General features: G+C 40.1%; 1 protein-coding gene across 1 annotated transcript in view; it reads right to left on the bottom strand.

The window, feature by feature from the left end:
• The window catches only part of il17rd (interleukin 17 receptor D), a 51,549-nt gene that overhangs the window by 13,515 nt on the left and 18,531 nt on the right, over nt 1-19,503 (bottom strand). The window contains exons 2-7 of the mRNA XM_032549192.1: nt 12,885-12,939; nt 6,549-6,671; nt 2,283-2,401; nt 1,963-2,083; nt 1,781-1,825; nt 185-336 (exon numbers count right to left, since the gene is read on the bottom strand). Coding sequence (XP_032405083.1) covers nt 185-336; nt 1,781-1,825; nt 1,963-2,083; nt 2,283-2,401; nt 6,549-6,671; nt 12,885-12,939 — 615 coding nt within the window. The remainder of the gene's footprint in view (nt 1-184; nt 337-1,780; nt 1,826-1,962; nt 2,084-2,282; nt 2,402-6,548; nt 6,672-12,884; nt 12,940-19,503) is intronic.

The following is a 19,503-nucleotide window of genomic DNA, read 5'->3' as shown; positions in this document are numbered from 1 at the left end:
AGCAATATTATTGTTTATCACAAAAATGTATAGGACATTTCATCATCCAGCAACATTTGTTATTGTGACAGATCTACATGTTACTTTGAAATAACACATCTAACTGAGGTATAATGGAAATATCTTGGTATTTTTGATAATGCTTCACACCATGTAGAATCAAACAGAGAGCCGTCAGCCTTACTGGTCTGCAGCGCTGCACCCTGAAGAGGCCGTCCTGCCGCAGCCTGTAGTACAGGTAATACAGCTGGAAGTTGAAGGAGGATGGAGCCAAATCAAACGTCACATGAAGGTTTGATCCAAGCTGAGACACGTTCAGGGTCTTTGGCTTCCAGACTGAGGAGACAGAACCAGAACTCAACACCAAAACTCTGGATGTGTACCGGCATTTAATGATATGAGATAAAAACATTAACATGCATGAATATTTAACAACTTCTGGATTTATTTTTATTCTGACATCTAATCAAAAGGTGTCAGGTTTGGTTTGTTCACCACAAAACAAACATAAATGAGAAAAAATATATAAGGAGTTGGGTAGTAACTAGTTACAGGTACTTAAGTAGCTTTTTTGGAAAAAAAAAAACTTCTACTACTCTGTACTTTTTACTTTTACATGTAATTGTCATGTACAAATTTTATTGTGAAGCGTCACTACTCTTGACTCTGGATTTTGTGCCCACTGTGAGTAAAATCACCCAAGGAAGAACAATTTTGTTTTAACTAAATATTCACAGACACACATTCTCTGTCTGTGTCCAGTTCTTATTAAAGTTTCATAAGTTTTATATTGAAAGAAATTGATTTGGAAAAATGTTACTTTTGCATTTTCTTTTGTAATTATGTTATTTATTTGAATTATTTTAACTTTTGCCTTTCGAGTATCAAAATTTCCACAGAACTTAATATTTTCTTCAAATGAACATTTTAACATGAAATGCAACTTCCTGCAGATGAACAGTTTATGTTAAGATAAATTTACATGTGAGACTTGTGCTGTTTCTGGGTGTGAAAAACATGGCACTTATTGTCGCCTCTGTCAGTTTACTGTTCCTGCCTGGAGGAATGAGGTAAAGTGTGCGAGAGTTTACCTCTGACTAAAACTCTGCACATGTTGCAACTGGCCTTCATATTGTCTTTTTTTGTGAAATATTATAAAACTTTGGAGCGCTTCTGTTGGGACGCCATCTTGGATGTCTTTGTTGTCAACTACATCAAAATACGTCACCGCCGTCACTAAGCAACCTAAACACTTTCTTCGCTTTTCGATTTCCCCTTTTCTTTCAGTCCTTTCTCTTGTTTCATCTGAGTTTTATTTATATCTTTCAACGCTTTTACATTTCTCTTTTCTTTCAGTCCTTTATCTTTCATTGGCTTTTTTCTTCCCCTTTTCTTTAAAACTGTTTCTTCTTTTTCCCCAAACATTTTGTTCTCCTTTCCTTCCATTTTTACCATGCTTTTTTCTGTTTTACCATGCTTTATGTTTAGAAATGTAGTTTTAATTATATTTGTACTTTTGACAAAGCCAGAGAACTAACATCTACCAATTATCATAATCATACACAGCAACAAAAAACACAATATATGTTGAAAATATGTTCATACAGGCAACATTAGGGCATTTAATAAAATAACCATCCTTACCCTCAGATCAGAAATTTATAATTTCACTCCAACAGTTTTATTAAGTCATATTTGCTGAAACTACTGGATTTTACTTGTGCGTCAGTGAATGCAGCCAACATGGCATCGTGTACGACGAACACAAAGAGGAACTTACATGGTTTGCAGACCAGATTGTCCGATCCAAGCAGGATTTCACACGCTGTTAACAGGAAAGCACAGAAATATTTGATTTTCAGTAAAAATAAAACCATTCTTTCTCTTCCCTGATGAATAGAGACACTTTGACAGGGTTTTAATTACAAAGTAATTCATCAAGCTCGTCCAAACGTGACTTACAGTTGGTCCTCAGGAAAGATGGAGGGAAGAAGCTTTCATTCATCAGAGACGGGAAAGGAACGACACGAACCATGTAGTCAGTGTCAAAGGTCAAACTACTGAATGGCTGACTGCTCAGCTTCTGCATGAGGAGAAAAATACAAATTATTAAATCTAGTAGTCAGATTACAGCTGAGTGAAAGAAAACAAAGAATCAAAAGAAGTTTATGTTACACACTACTGTGCACCAGTTTCAATCTCACCTCATTTCTTTACATTCTAAGTGGCGAAAACTTTTCTGCCTTCACAAAGTGTGAGGAGAGGCTCTACACAGGTCTCACCGTGCTCCTGAAGGAGTAGTTGAGCTGCCGCGGGTCTTTGAGGATCAGGTGCTGACACTGCTTCCCGTCTGGATTTTTGTCCTCCAGATAAACTCTGAAGCCTTTAATGTGTTCGATTCCTGCAGAGATAAGATGGAAATGTCAGTTTCATCTGCCCTCTCCATCCTTCCTTCTATACTCCTAACATTTAGGAATATAGAAAAACGTTCTGCAAGTCCTCATCAAGGTTATTACAGTTAGCTAAAACTAACTAAAAACTAAGTTGAGAAAATAATTTCAGTTTTTCTCAACGGTAATTAATGGCAAAAAATATAACTAACTGGAAACTACTATATTGTGCGTTTAAAACTGAAACATACTGAAATTCTATATATAATATCCTTTGTTTTTGTGTTTATGAATCTGCATTTTGTTTGTGATTGTTGCACTTTATTTTTGATTGTAGTATTTTTTGTTTGCATTTGTTTTTTGTGTGTACGGACCAAAACATAAAGTTATTTCTTGCTTTTTGTGATAAATATTGTAGTATTAAGGGTATTTTCCCACCAGAAAGTCTGGTAGACTCAGTTTGTGTAGGAACCAAAATTGCAACATTTGTTACATTTTCACTTTCACATTGCAACAAGTCAAACCATCCAAACTAATTTAAAAACCTGTTCAGCTCCTCACCTGTTGGAGGCACTGCACTAAGAACCACTGAAATAAACGAAGATCAGTGCAACTCCCTGGTTCACAAAATCAATGCGGTATCAGAATTTAGCAGTCAGATGAAATCTCATTTGTCTTTGGCAAAAAATTATGAACCATTTTTTCTGCTACTGCTAGTCTAGCGTGTTTGTTTTGGTTGTCTTTACCCATACTGCCCTGCACTGTAGTCCACTTCCTGCTTTTGGATCAGTCTTCGATCTGCTTGGCGTTATAGCACATAGGCCGAGGTTTTTAGAGTTTGCTGTTTTGGTTTGCATCAGAGTTCAATTAAGCATTCGTAGCTCCCCAAATGAACTGGACTTTCTAGACAAACGGACTGGAGTTTGATTAAAGCGGACCAAACAGGCCTGGTGTGAATGATGCAGCCTACGTCTGCAGACCTCAATTAACGTGAACCTCTGGCTGCAGTTTTGTTCCTTCAAATTCAAAGATCTTTTTCTCTAAAACAGAGTAAAATACTTTCGAAAATGATGATGGGACGTATTTCTGTGGACATAATTTGGACATGTGCCTTTGTTTCCTGTCTTCACCCCTCCCATCCTCTTTTATTTGCTCCCTCCTCCTCCCGGTTCTTCCCAGCTAAATCTCCTCCTCTTTGAAAACATCTGTCTTGTAATTACACCTTCACATCCAGCAGACATGTTTTTCCCATTAGCTCTGCAGGAGAGGCAGAGAAAAAGTAGAGGGACAGGTTTCTGTGTCCTGAGGCAGATTCCTGAACATGTTCTTCCGTTTCTCTCTGTGACTTGAGTAGAATTTGCATTTTAGCAGCAGCAGCAACTTATGCATTTTTACAGCATTGGGTGATTTGACATTATGCACAGAGAATGAGTCATGGATTGGCTTTGTTTTTCCCGAACACGGGAAAAACAAGTGCAAAAAAAAGTAAAACTGCATTGGGAAATCAGGCATTTCCGTTCACTTCTGATCCCTGGAGTAATGCAGCCTGGCAGGGGCAGACAGAGGCGAACTGAATCCATCCAGAACCACTGAGCCATCAATTTCCAACGGCCATTATTATCAAAAACGGGCCTTAAAGAGTCCAGACTTATCAAACCGACTTATCAGGCGAGATATGAAGTTCTGATTCGCGGATGAAGCAAAGCCAGGAGGAAATCCCCAGAGTAGCCTAAACATGAGCTCAGATTTATTTTGTTCCCAGGCTGAGAGGAAGGTAGCAGCGTCTTCCTCGCTCTGGTCAGGTTTTCATTCATTTTTAAACAAAAGTAAGCTTTGTATTTTGAAGATGCTGCCATAATTCACTTTCCTCATCTATATTTCTTTTCATCAGTTGATGATGTTGTAGAAACACTTCTCGTTTCTACAGCAGCTGTATGTTTTAATGTTTTCTATCTGTTGGACCTTTAAAGACCAATAAGACACAGTAAACACTGTGTATTGTTACTCTACGTACATTACCCTGTTGTAACAACACATTATTACTTTTATTGAAAGTTAATATATAAAAAAAGATTTTAAAAAGTGTTTCTACTGCCTGGGTGAGCTATTTTGTATTTAATTTAGTCTTTAATGTATTAAACTTTACATACAACTTTATTTTGTCTGATTATAAAATCCAATTTAATGATTAGTTACTCTGTACTTTACCAGCCTTTTTACCAAATACACTGCAACATTTTCAGACTAATTTCTAGAGCAAAATTCTTAGTACTCTTTAAATAAGACAAAAGTAACTCATAAGTAACTTCTCAGCAAGATATAGGAACTGGTTTTGAGTTAATTTCTAAATATTGATGAAAAAGTGTTAAGTTTCACTGGCAGATTATTTCACTTATAACAAGACATTTTCCCATGTAATAAGTGAAATTATCTGCAAAGCATTGACTTAAAAGAAGGTACTATAATTTGCTGAAAAGTTACATAAAGATTAGTTCACTTGAAATAAGACAAAACTAAAATACTTGCACTACAAACAAGACCAAAAATACTAGCTAAGATTTTGTGTTTTTGCAGTGTAATTCTTTACTTTTACTTGAATTGGAAACTTACTAAAAGGTAAAAGCTTTATTTGCTCTATCCACCTGAGTGCAGTGCAGGATATTGGGATATCAGATGGAAACCATGGAAACGGCTGGAAAACTCATCTGTGCATCCCTGTTTCTGGAGCGCTTTTATAGATCTCCAGTGAATTCCTGACATATTCATTCATAATGAAAAGAACATGGAGGAGTTACACAATAAAAACGGCAACACTGCAAAAACACAAAATCTTACCAAGTAATTTTGGTCTAGTTTATAGCACAAATATCTTCGTACACTTGAATTAAGACACAACTATCTTATAAATACATGTTTAACAAGAAATAGGAAGTGCTTTAAGTCAATAATTATTTAATATTGATTTTAAAAAAGTATAACTGAAATAATTTACCAATGGAACAAGACATTCATTCCATATTGTAACTTATAATATAGTTAGTAGTTATATATGTCACTTAGTACTTTTTCATCAATATTACGGAATTATTGAAAATAAGCTTGTATATATTGCTGAAAAGTTACTTACAGAACATTGTTTTATAGAATAAGTGATTATTAAAATTATCAGGTGGGCTGAAGTCATTGAGGTAGTCACAGGCCACACTGCAAAAACACAAGATGTTAGAATATCTTGTGCAAATATCTTAGTACACTCAACATAACTTTTCAGGAAAAAATATAGGAGCTTGTTTTCAGAAAATAATTTCTTAAAATTGATGACAAACTGATAAGTTTGATTATTTCACTTAAAACATGAGAAAAATCTGCCAGTGTTACTCCCACTTTTTCATCAATATTAAAAAATTATTGACTTAAAACAAGTTCCTGTGTCTTGCTAAAAAGTTACTTTTGATTTAGTTCTGTTTAATTTTAAGCATACTACAATATTTGCACTACAAACAAGACCAGCACTACTTAGTAAGATTTTGTGTTTTTGCAGTGTATGTAAGTGTGACACAGACATTTTCTGGAAAATATCTGCCTCCATCAGAAAACAACAGGCAGGTTTGTCACAGAGAGAAAGAGAGACGGGTTTACCTTACCATACAGTCTCTCTCTCACACACAGTTGTGTTTTCATATATTATGGGGACTTTATATTGACTTCTATCCATTTTCTACAGCCTAACCCTAAACATCATATACCTGACCCCTAATTGAAAAACAGCTTTTCCCCTCATGGGGACCAAGGAAATGTCCCCACATGGAGAAGTGGTCCCCACAATGTAGACAGAAATACGGTAGGTTCCCACGAAGATATAAAAACCTGGTTGACACTCACACACACACACACACACACACACACACACACACACACCCACACACACACACACACACACACATTCCTTCACGGTCAAATCGTGGTATTGTTGTGTGAGATGTGATCCTTTTTTCTCTCCGGCTCCAGGTCCGATCAAAGGGACACAGTTCTTGGTAATCTTAGTACTCTGAGCAGTTTAGGATCTCATTTTTCCTCTCTTGGCGGTCTGTCTTTACCTTTCAACCCGACTCGTGTAAACACAGACAGACACTTGGAAAAGTTGCAGATAAACTGTACCTAGAGGACTTGCAGACCAGTGGACGACCACAGCAGCCTGGTCGTCACAGGCCAGGTGGCTGAAGGAGACGTTGGATACCTCATGGATCACGTGTTTCCCCAGTGGGTAGCTTAATGAGCAGTCTGAAACAAAAGAGAAAAAAAGCACAAAGGGATATCTCAGCACTTGTTGACAACATATTTGCATTGCTGAAAGGGAACCTATTAAAAAGAATACTTTTTGTTGGTTTTTATGCTTCCATTTGGAAGCACAAAAACATAAAAACAACATAAAATAGCATTCCACCAGCTGTTTTCTGGCAACATGTTGATGTTTTTTAGTGTCTGGAGAAGGAACCGCTTCAAAGACCTCCTGATCAAGTCACAATCAGAGGCCACTGCAGTTTTACCTCAGTTCGGGAACTCAGTTTGCATCCCAAACTGAGTTCCAGCATGTTTGCTCAGCTGGTTCTACTGCTTTATGCACTGTACAATGGCTGCTGTCAAAAACAAATGTTTTGTTGTTGACTTACCATCCAGAAACCACTTGCTACAAACTTGTTGATTGTGCAGGAAACTATACTTCTGCTTTTCAAAGATGTACAGTGGTATAACTGCGCATCTGTTTGCAGCCATTTTTATGTGTGAGTGTAAACGTTGAGTTTGGGGCGTGGCCATTCGCAGCTCTCTCGATTTAAAGTGACAAGATGCCATAAAACAGCTCACAATAGCCAGAACTTATCCGACTGAAATCTCATCATCTAAAAATGATTTTGTGTAATGAACATGTTTTGTTTAGATCGATTTGAATTTGTTCAAGGAAACAAAATGGTCACCTTTAAAAGCAGGTTAGGTGATATACTGGCCAAATAGGCTTCTGTACACAGTTAGTTTTGGTCATTAATCACTCGTTAAATCATCAAGTTTGTTTTCAGTGAAACAAAAATTTAAACAATTCAACTTCCCATCAACTGTTTGATTTGAACCATCTTGTTCTGCAGCCTTTTAAGATAAAGATGTTTACCTGTCAATATTTTTTCAGGCTGGAGATTTTTGCCCTTCACAGTTGCAGCGATTATAAATAGCACTGAAAAATTTATTTACAAAGAAATCTTGCCGTTCATGCCTTACTACACTGCAAAAAAAATTTACCAAGTATTTTTTGTGTAGTTTCTAATATAAATATTTTAGTAAACTTGATATAAAACAAAATAACTTACACATTTTTAGCAACATATGAGTTTGTTTTAGGTCAATAAAGTACTATTTCTAGTGGCAAATTATTTCACTTATGACATTTTTTGCATTTATAGGTAAAATAATCTGCCAGTGGAACTTGTAGTTTTTATCAACATTCAAGAATTTCAGGCTCGAAACAAGCTAGTACATCTTGCTTGCAAGTTAGTTTTTCCTCATTTCAAATGTACTAAGATATTTATACTAGAAACTAGAACAAAAATACTTAGTAAGATTTTGTGTTTTTGCAGTGTAGTTGTCTTAAAGCCAAAGTCAGACAATTGAGAGCTGCACATGAAACTCTCTTGATTCATTGGTACAAAAGGACGTGTAACAAAATATCTGGTTCTGCATTAATAGGTCAAGAGGCTATGTCTTTGAATTCCCCCCAACGCTTTATGAAAACTAATGATACTGAGGCTTTGTTGCAGGTTTGAGGTGGTTTTGTGTAAACAGCATCTAAGATTCGAGCCTCTGGGTGGGAGGTTCCCCGGAGAACAGACAGCTGACATCTGAGGCGGTAACCATCAATGGTGCTTATTTTACTCCTTCTTGAAAAGTAACATTACTCAACTTTAAATTGTAATGTGTTCTGAGGTTTCTGTGGGTCCCTAAGGGGTTATTAACGTCGTCATCCACCTCAAAGTGTGGATGATAATGTTTGTTTGGTCACCTCAGTTTATCAAACACTAAGCACCATGAAGTGCTAAGGTACCACCACGGATCTTTACACATGTAGCATCATTTTTTAAAATGTAAGTTTAGAAGTTTAGAAACTTTAATGGGAGTCTGAAGCAAGCGCCTAATAAAACAGATCACAAGAATTATACCGACAGTACAGAGACCAAGCCAAAAGCTGATAAGATTCAAGCTAACAGCTAAGAAGGCTCAAACTAAAAGTTAATTAGAGTCAAGCTAAAAGCTAATAAGGCTCAAGCTATCAGCTAATAAGAGTCAGGCCAAAAACTAAGGGTCAAACTAACAACAAATAAGATTCAAGCTAACAGATAATAAACGTCAAGCCATTTATATTAAGCGTCAAAGTAAAAGCTAATAAGAGTCAAGCTAAAAGGTAAAAAAACTTGAACTAGACGTTAATGAGCTAACAGTTGATAAAGATAAGCTAAAAGGTAATAAGGCTCAAGTTACCAGCTAATAAGAGTCAAGCTAAAAGCTAAAAGAGTCAAGCTAAAAGCTAAAAGAGTCAAGCTAAAATCTAATAAGATATGGTCACCAAACGTCCTTTTTTCCCAGGATGTGTCCACTTTTCAGGTTCTTGTTTTTCTGGGGACCAAGGATTTCACATTTGACTTCAGATTTTTTTGTTAAAGTTTTTAGAGAAATGATGGCAGATGAGTGATTTCTGTCAGTTTCTGTAACATGTCTGCTGCTGGAACTAACCAATAAGTGTTTCAGCCCAATTTGAGCCTGCCGATAACTGAACACGTAAATCATGCATCAGTTTTGTTTCTGTAACACATAAAATAGTGAAAGATGCCATGAAGTGAGATGGATTGGAGGAAAAAGACCAAACTACAGATAGAGGCAAAAAAAGGGAAGTTTAGACACAAGTCACTGCTCCTCTTCCTCAGAGCCGGGTCATCTTCAGGCCTGAAGGAAGAAGGTCACAGCTGGCTGCTCCTCTTCCTCCTCCTTCATCTTTCATAGACTTTAATAGGAAGGGAAAGGATTTTGTCACTATTCTTCTTCCTATTGAATCTTTGTCCTCAGATTTATATCATAAGACAAAGTCTGGGAGACAGAATTCAGTGAAGTATGAAGATGGGTCCCGCCTTTTCCTTTTGTTTCTTCTTCCAGCTGGGATTCAACTTCCAGGGTAGAAAGAAGAAGACGGATGATAGAGAATCTTCTCTTCCTCAAAATCCATATGTGTAAAACCTTTAGAGTTCATTATCATCCTTTGAGATTTGTGTTTGTTATAAAAGAAAGAATTGATGCAAGAATAGAGCCCTGTGGCACACCACACATATACAGACATGCATTTAAATATAGTCAACAAAAACATGTAAATTGCAATTCTCTAGCTTTTTTTTTTTTTTTTGCAAAAACAATTGGTCCAAGCACAGAGTACTGGTCACCACAAGTGACCCTCAAGTGAGAAGATTTATTGTAAATACATATGTAAAGAAATAAATCTTCCAATTGGTATAATTATCAGGCAGCATGGGACAAATATCCACCATTATGCTGATGATACTCAGCTATATGTATCCATGATGAATCCAATCCGATTACAGGCATATTAAAACCTGGACGACTCTAAAATCTCTTCTTTTAAATTCTGACAAGTCATAAGTGGCTGTTTTTGGACCAGAACCTCTGAAAAAGAAGCTGCTTAGTCAATCGCAGTAAAATAATACAGTAAAGCACATTGTGTTATTTTTATTTAGTTTATTTATTACTTTATTGTTTTTAAATCTAAAATGAATATTTCCCAAGTAAGGTCGATTGTTACAACTAATCGTGGATCCCTTTAACTTTTTGTTTTCTGTCAGTTATTTTTCTCTCATCTGCTTTGGCAGCATCAAAAATAATCCTACATCAGTTCATGAGTTTCTTTTTTTGTCTCTGCTCTGTCTCGTTCTGATTCTGTTGGAGGTTTCGTCGTGTTAATGGGGAGTTTTTCCTCTCCACTGTCACTACATGAATGCTCTGTAGGAGAGATTGCTGTAAAGTCAACGACTCGATGCAATCTGCTGGGTTTCCTTAGATAGAAACTTTTTGATGATGTTTTCTTGCAACATTTTCGGCTATGAAACAAACTAAAGCCTTCAGGACATTTGAATGAAGAAATGTACAAATTTTAATAAAAAGTTACTCAAATTTAAGAATCAGCAGCGACCCGGTTTAAATTTATTCACACCTCGTCTCTACTCATCAACAACCAACTGGAGGTCAAAGGTCTCCTCGCTTCATATTCCCTGTGACATCACTGGAAATAGAAAGGAGGCCCGACTCCAGCAGGAGGAGAGGAACCACTGAGGTGTGTCAAGCAGGAAGGATTGTCACGCTAACATGCTCCAGTGCCTCAAAGTATGAAGGTTTTAACTTTTATTTCTCAGAAGCAACACTTCAAAGCCCCATGACCTCCTGACCCCTCAATAATCCCAGAGATATTGTGAATTTGTATAAAGTTAAATTAAACATCTTCTCTAGAAAACATCTGTTCATCTATATGTTTACATTAAAGGGACCCAAAGTGGGTAAGAAAACACAAAACAAAAAGCATTTTAAAAAATTAGATGATGGCAATTTAAAAAACAAACTTTTTGAACAATTATTCTTCATAAAAATCTCCATGCAATTTGAACACTTCTAGATGTTGGACTTCAAAGTAAGAAAACAAGTCATTTGGATATATAATGTAGATCCTGTAGCACTGGAAAAACACAAAATCTTACCAACTATTTTTGGTCTAGCTTTTAGTGCAAACATATTAGCACACTTGAAATAAGACAAAACTACTTCACAGGCAATGTCTCAGCAAGATGTAGGAGTTTAAGTCAATAAATTCTTAATATTAATTTAAAAAGTATTACTTTCACTGGCAGATTATTTTACTTCAATAGGATAAGTGTCTTCAGTGGAATTAGCTTTTCTTCATCAATACTGAAGAATTACTGGCTTAAAACAAACTAAGTAACATCTTGCTAAAAAGTTACTTATGAATTAGTTTTGTCTTAAATTGTACTAAGATTTTTTGCATTAGAAGTTGGACCAAAAATATTTGGAAAGATTTTGTGTTTTTGCAGCCTCAGACCAGCACAAGCACACAAAACTGTTTCTAATATATAAATATGTGCTGCATTTGCTTTACTAAAAACTACCAAGACATTCAAACACACACACAAAAAGTGATGTACAAAAAGTGATTTTAAAGCCTTTCCTCACTCATGGTCACGGACAAAAGCGGGGGGGAAGGATTGGCCACGGCTCAGGAACTTGACTTTACGAGTTAAAAGAACAAAAGATGAAGGAGGCAGCGGATGGGGGAAGTAAAACAGGGTGACACCGGGGGACTTGTAAAAAAAAAGTAGAGGAAAAAGACAGACAATGAAAACAATCTAATCATAATGCCTGAATGTTTTATTGTTTGTTTTATTTTAGTAAAAATATATTTTTTAGAATGAATTCAAAGCAGTAGATCTCATCTGGTGATTAATTTTCAGGAACTTTAGGAAATGCTGGAGATGAGGAAATAAACACTGTTTGGGTATGAAGGATGAAATCTATTCTTCAGATTAGAATAGATTTCTAATCTATTCTCACATAATTTTAGCCTCTACCAGACACAATAATAATGTGGGACCAAAGTCGCAACATTTGTTACATTTTCAGCTGCTGTGGTTCTCTTTCATACTGCAATGTCAAACGATCCAAACTCTTTTAAAAACATGTTCCCTTCCTAACCTGTGGGGGCGCTGCACCAAGAACCACTGAAGGAAATGACACAAAGCCTCTGAAGAAGACATTGAGCTTTTCTTCCCTCTTCACAAAACGTAAACAAAACTGGAGTGGCATCAGATTTTAGCGGTTGTACGATTTCTCTTTTGTCTTTGACTAAACATCATAAGCCATTTCTCATGCTAATGCTAGCATTGTTTTGGTCGTATTTACCCAGAATGCCCTGTGCTACAGTTCACTTCCATTTGTAGGCAGGCCAGAGTTAAATTACTTTCTAGGCAAACAAACTAGAGTTTTATTAAAGCAGACCAAACGTTAGGTTTAACAAAGTTTAACTAACTAAAGGTTGGTGTAAATGCACTCTTAAACCAAATTAAAACTTCTTAACATACAAAACTCAAAACCATCAAATGAGATTTTTGCAGGAGTGCTAACTTTAAAAGAAAACTTCCTAAGAACAAATACATGCTGCCAAGAACCACAAACGTGTTTAGAACCGATTACCTACTACACATCATGCTCCGAGTTCACACCACAGGGGGGCACTGTAGGCAACTACGCTCTTGTGTTGTTAAAATTAGTAGTGAACAACAAGTAGGGACAGATGGGGACAGCAATTTGTTTGTTTCTTACTCTTCCAATTCATCAAAATCAGAATCAAGATAAATCAGTCATTCAGTTCAGAGAAAAACTCACTGTCAGTCCTGAAGGTGACGAACAATTTACGAACTCCCTCTGCAGCAGACTGCACCTGCAAGACAGAAACAGAGACAATTTAAGCTTAAAAATGGCAAAATCAGTAAACCAAAACTCCCAGTTTATCTGGGATTACACCCTTCATGCCAATAGCTTAAAAGAGAACATGAACCCATTTTAATAAAAATATCCAGCTTCATACCGTAAAACATCACGACATTTAGGTGAAGCGTAAAGTCAGAGCAGATCAGGTTTTTTCTCTTCTGTAGTTCAATTTTATCTGTTTTTTTTATGACAACGGATAAAACAATGGTTCCGTAAACATGTAACCAGTTATTAAACGAACCTTCATGTTAGCTTAATTAGCTAGCAAATGCATCTTGTTGTTAGCTTAATTAGCTAGCTGTTATTAAAGGCAGCCTGTGGTTAGCGTAAGCAGGTAGCTTTTGTTATAAGAAGACTGCTGTTAAATAATTAGCTAGCTGCTTATGCTAACTCCAAAAAGGGACTCGAGCAAAAGAAATAATACACTTAATGAAAAAAAGAAAATGAAAGGTGAAAATGAAATGGATTTAAATAGAGATACATTTTAAAAACGGCTTATAGGTTAAATAACTACAGTCAAATGAAAATAAAATCCACATATTCTCTTTTTCCCACTACATTTAAGACACATATAAAAACTAAATAAAAGCAAATGCATAAGGATTGCATTTTAATTTGTAATGTGTGTTTCTAAAGTGTGCCATCATATTTACTAATTAAATCATTTTTATACGTTTTGCACTTTCCCAGCAGCTTCTATAGCTTTGGAAGGTCACTCCTAACTTAACAGAGTTCTAGTTAGTTGAGGTCAGAGTTGATGAAGAAACACCAACTTTCTTTGATTGGAATACAAATTTTGTGGACTTTAATGACTTTTTCCTGTCTAGGATTGGGAAATTTGTAAAGAAGAACTACATCATTGATCCTGCCAGACCAACCCTGCAGCCTGAAGTTACCATATAGTCCTTCTTCTCTCTCCTGCACAAAAATATATTGTCCCTTCAGGCGTATTTCAACAAAGGTCTACCAATTTTATAGCTCTCACATTGGCTTTTATGTTGTCCTACACATACAACTTTCCACTTTTAGTCTCGTTAGAGGTGTCAGGCTGTGGCCACATGCAAGAACCACAAATACACACCTGAAAGCAATAAGGTGGAACCCCAGCAATGTGTGAGTGGATGCTATAGGAGGTGTAGCGTGCTTATTAGCAGCCACTGTACCACAACAACCCGTCCATACAAACACATACACATCTGCTGGTAATTATGTACTTGTGAAAACCTTCATTGACGCCCTACATTCCTCAAACGAAAACTGAAGCCCAAACTCAACTCCTGACCATCAACATTGAAGAGGTCAGGACAATAAATGTTTTAAAAATATTTACTGGAGATTTGGAAATCCTCAAACACTTTTTAATCTTTTTTAGACATTGCCTTTAGCCTGTCTGCACTGCTAGGTTGACCTTTGACCCTCAGGATTTACCTACGGCTGTGTGCCCTGATGTCCTGCTGGCAGCATGACCTGAGAGGGTTAATTACAATGCAGGGAAGTTTTTCCCCCAGGGGGACAAACATTTTTTATGATTCTCACCAATAAGTTGCCTTTAATGCCACTTTTTTGAACAATGTGACCAAGAACATTACAGTCATGTACAACAAAAACACATTTAAACACATTCATCTGCAACATGGAGGCAGATGAGCTTTTGGGGAAATTTAATTCTTTCTAAGCTGCAGATGAAACCATTTTGGATTCGATTTGGATTATTTTACATTCTGGATAAAAAGTTGGACTCAACTAGACATAGTTTGCAAGACCAGGCTTTTGAACTTTACAGTGGCGTAAATAAATAAGATATATTTCTGCACCAAAATTGTGAACAGGAACCAAGAACCAGTGAAGGAAACGACATGAAAACCTCTGAAGACATAGAGCGATACTTACTTCTTCACAAAATGGAAACAACAATGGAGATTTTAGAGATTGGAGGATTTCTCTTTCATCTTTGGCGAAAGAGGACGACCAATTTCTCTTGGTAGCGCTACACTACAATCAGTCAGTAAAGTTTATTTGTATAGCAAAAAGGCATTTCAAAATGCTTTGCATCATAAAAACACAAACATACAAATTCACTGAAACACCGTGGGCAACTCCAGAGTGGAAGTATGTCCAGCCCCTCTCAAGTAGGCTGGTTCCAGAACCAGAGCCATGCGTCCAGGTGAGACCGACTATTTCTAGCCGGAACCTCTCGACCTCACACACTAGCTCCGGCTCCTTCCCCACCAGAGAGGTGACATTCCACGTCCCAAGAGCTTCTGCAACCGAAGATCGGACCGCCAGGGTCCCCTCCCTCGGCCGCCACCCATCACACATTGCACCTGATCCCTTTGGCCCCTCTCACGGGTGGTGGGCCCATGGGACAGGGGGACCCATGTTTCCTCTTCGGGCTGAGCCCGGCCGGGCTCCATGGGTAAAAACCCAGCCACCAGACGCTCGCCATCGTGCCCCCATCTCCAGGCCTGGCTCCAGAGTGGGGCCCCAGTGACCCGCGTCCGGGCGAGGGAACGCCAAGTCCGAAGGTCTTTTCCATCATCGGGGTCTTCGTTGGGGTTTACCCCGGTGAATGAGAGGGTAGCCTCCCTCTGCCTACGGGTGGGGGCACAGTTCAGATTACCCACCCTTCTTGGGAGTCCTTAGAGGGGGTACTGGAGAGTGCTCCTCCTGGGGACTCCCTTGTTCTGCTGGGGGACTTCAACGCTCACGTGGGCAATGACAGCGAGACCTGGAGGGGCGTGGTTGGGAAAAACTGCCCCCGGATCTGAACTCGAGCGGTGTTCTGTTGCTGGACTTCTGTGCTCGTCATGGATTGTCCATAACGAACACCATGTTCAAGCATAAGGGTGTCCATATGTGCACTTGGCACCAGGACATCCTAGGCCGCAGTTTGATGATTGACTTTGTCATCGTTTCATCGGATCTGCGGCCGTATGTCTTGGACACTCGGGTGAAGAGAGGTGCGGAGCTGTCCACTGACCACTACCTGGTGGTGAGTTGGCTCTGGTGGTGGGGGAGGAAGCCGGTCAGACCTGGCAGGCCCAAACGTGTTGTGAGGGTCTGCTGGGAACGTCTGGCGGAATCCCCTGTGAGACGGAGCTTTAACTCCCATCTCCGGCAAAACTTCAAACACATTCCGGAGGAGGTGGAGGACATGGAGTCTGAGTTCCGTGCCTCCATTGTCGAGGCGGCCGATCGGAGCTGTGGCCGCAAGGTTGTTACTGCCTGTCGCGGTGGCAACCCTCAAACCCGTTGGTGGACACCTTCGGTGAGGGATGCCGTCAGGCTGAAGAAAGAGTCCTATCGGGCCTTTTTGGCCTGTGGGACTCCGGAAGCAGCTGATGGGTACCGGCGGGCGAAGCGGCTTGCGGCTCGGGTGGTTGCTGAGGCAAAAACTCGGGCGTGGGAGGAGTTTGGAGAGGCCATGGAGAAAGACTTCCGTACGGCTTCGAGGCGATTCTGGTCCACCATCCGGCGTCTCGGGGGGGGGAAGCAGTGCGGCACCAACACCGTATATAGTGGGGATGGTGTGCTGCTGACCTCTACTCGGGACATTGTGGGCTGGTGGGCAGAATACTTCGAAGACCTCCTCAATCCCACCAACATGCCTTCCATTGAGGAAGCTGAGCCTGGGGACTCTGGGTTGGGCTCTCCAATCTCTGGGGACGAGGTCGCCGAGGTGGTTAAAAAGCTCCTTGGTGGCAAGGCCCCGGGGGTGGATGAGATCTTGTGCATATGTATTAATTGTTTTTATCTTGTAACCAGGTTGCTATGTATTGCAAATTTTTTGCCCAGGTCCCTCTTGAAAATGAGATCTAGATCTCAACGGGGTTTACCTGATTAAATAAAGGAAAAGGTAAGATCCGCCTGGAGTTTCTTAAGGCTCTGGATGTTGAAGGGTTGTGCTGGCTGACGCGACTCTGCAATATTGCATGGACATCGGGAGCAGTTCCCCTGGATTGGCAGACTGGGGTGGTGGTTCCAATGTTCAAAAAGGGGGACCGGAGGGTGTGCTCTAATTATAGATGGGTCACACTCTTAAGCCTCCCTGGCAAGGTCTATTCAGGGGTCCTGGAGAGGAGGATCCGTCGGATAGTCGAACCTCGGATTCAGGAAGAGCAGTGTGGTTCTGGTTCTGGAACACTGGACCAGCTCTACACCCTCGGCAGGGTCCTGGAGGGTTCTGGGAGTTCGCCCAACCGGTCTACATGTGTTTTGTGGACTTGGAGAAAGCATTCGACCGTGTCCCTTGGGGAGCCCTGTGGGGGGTTCTCCGGGAGTATGGAGTACCGGGCCCTTTGATACGGGCTGTCAGGTCCCTGTATGACCGGTGTCAGAGTCTGGTCCGCATTGCCGGCAGTAAGTTGGGCTCGTTTCCGGTGAGAGTTGGACTCCGCCAGGGCTGCCCTTTGTCACCGATTCTGTTCATCACTTTCATGGACAGAATTTCTAGGCGCAGCCAAGGTGTTGAGGGGATCCGATTTGGTGGCCTTAGGATCACATCTCTGCTTTATGCAGACGATGTGGTCCTACTGGCCTCATCAGGTCATGATCTGCAGCTGTCGCTGGAGCGGTTCGCAGCCGAGTGTGAAGCAACTAGGATGGGGATCAGTGCCTCCAAATCCGAGGCCATGGTCTTGAGCCGGAAAAGGAAAAGGGTAGAGTGCCTTCTCAGAGTCAGGGGGGGGGTGTCCTGCCCCAAGTGGAGGAGTTCAAGTATCTCGGGATCTTGTTCAGGAATGGGGGAAGAAGGGAGCGGGAGGTCGACAGGCGGATTGGCGCAGCGTCTGCCGTCAAGCGGGCGCTGTACCGGTCCGTCGTGGTGAAGAGAGAGCTGAGCCAAAAAGCGAAGCTCTCGATTTACCGGTCGATCTACGTTCCCACCCTCATCTATGGTCATGAGCTTTGGGTCATGACCGAAAGAACGAGATCGCGGCTACAAGCGGCCGAAATGGGTTTTCTCCGTAGGGTGGCTGGGCTCTCCCTTACAGATAGGGTGAGAAGCTCAGTCATCCGGGAGGGACTCAGAGTAGAGCCGCTGCTCCTTCACATCGAGAGGAGCCAGTTGAGGAGCATCTGGTCAAGATGCTCCTGGGCACCTCCCTGGTGAGGAGTTCATGTCCCACCAGGAGGAGGGGAAGACTGGGACCCGCTGGAGGGACGATGTCTCTCGACTGGCCTGGGAACGCCTCGGGATTCCCCTGGAGGAGCTGGAACAAGAGGCTGGGGAGGGAAGTCTGGGCCTCCCTTCTGAAGCTGCTACCCCCGCGACCCGACCCAGGATAAAGGGAAGAAGATGGATGGATGGATGGACAGACATTACATTTTGTCATCATTGCACATCATAATGTTCATTAGTGTTTCATTTATATTGTTTCAAAAGCAAATCTAATCAGGTGGGGTTTTATTCTAAAGGAACTCAGTGTTTTGCAGTTTTCTGGGAGTTTGTTCCAGATTTGTGGTGTGTAGAAGCTGAATGCTGCTTCTCCATGTTCGGTTCTGGGATGCAGAGCGTGTTTTGATCCACATCAGTTGGACCACGTATTCGCAGCTCAAAAAACGAACTGGACTTTCTAGGCAAAAGAACCGGAGTTGGATTAAAGTGGACCAAGCGGGGTTAAAAAAAACCCCTGCTAAAATGCATTCTAACCGTTCACACTCTTTGAAAAGGCATTTGCTTTAGTGCCACATATGGAACATACCTGTTTTTTTGGGAGTTTCAGTACCGGGCTATTCAGTCGCGTTTTCCTGCTCCAACCACCTTCGTTATAAGGTTACGAAACAATAAGAACAATAATAAAGCCATTTTTAGGAAATCCAGAGGAGATCTGCTGTCTCCCTACAGGTAAAGACAAACTGCATAAAGAGAGAAATCACTTTATTCCTCCTTGTCAGTTATTTTCTCCTCTTCAAAGTTTAAAGCAGATTCTTGCCAGAGTTTTTGACTGTTGCAATCAAAAAGCTTTGCACCTTCTGTCACAAAAGGCTGTTATTGGCTGGAGCCGTGTGTGTTCGGACCCCCACTGGGGCAACAAGGTAGCTTCAATCACAAGAATAAGGAGGCAATGGTGCTGTCTGTCGTAATACAAGTGTTTGTTACACAGATCCCTTCCTCCCACAGCAATTACCAGCTTCCTGAAGACGAATAATACTTAACGACTTTAGTCTGAGGGGGAAGGTGAGAGTTCGCTCTCCAAACTCCAAAGCAACTCTTTTTCTGAGCCAGTGACATTTCCTGCCCCCCAGTTAAAAATTAAGTTTCAATGTTGAATATTCACATCATGAAAACAGAAATTTTAACTTTTGTTTTCAAATTGAAAAATCTAATTGATGCTTAGGGAAGTTTTGCACTGCAAAAACATAAAATCTAACCAAGTATTTTGGCTTAGTTTCTTGCGCAAATATCTCAGTAGACCTGAAATTAGACAAACCTAACAAGAAATGCTGACAAGTTCAAACAAAATTATTACTTTCTTTTTAGTTTAGTTTTAGTTCCACTGGCAGATTATTTCAA

Source organism: Xiphophorus hellerii, chromosome 20 (assembly GCF_003331165.1).
Source record: "Xiphophorus hellerii strain 12219 chromosome 20, Xiphophorus_hellerii-4.1, whole genome shotgun sequence".
NCBI lineage: Eukaryota > Metazoa > Chordata > Actinopteri > Cyprinodontiformes > Poeciliidae > Xiphophorus > Xiphophorus hellerii.
This window is presented reverse-complemented; position numbering and strand designations above follow the sequence as displayed.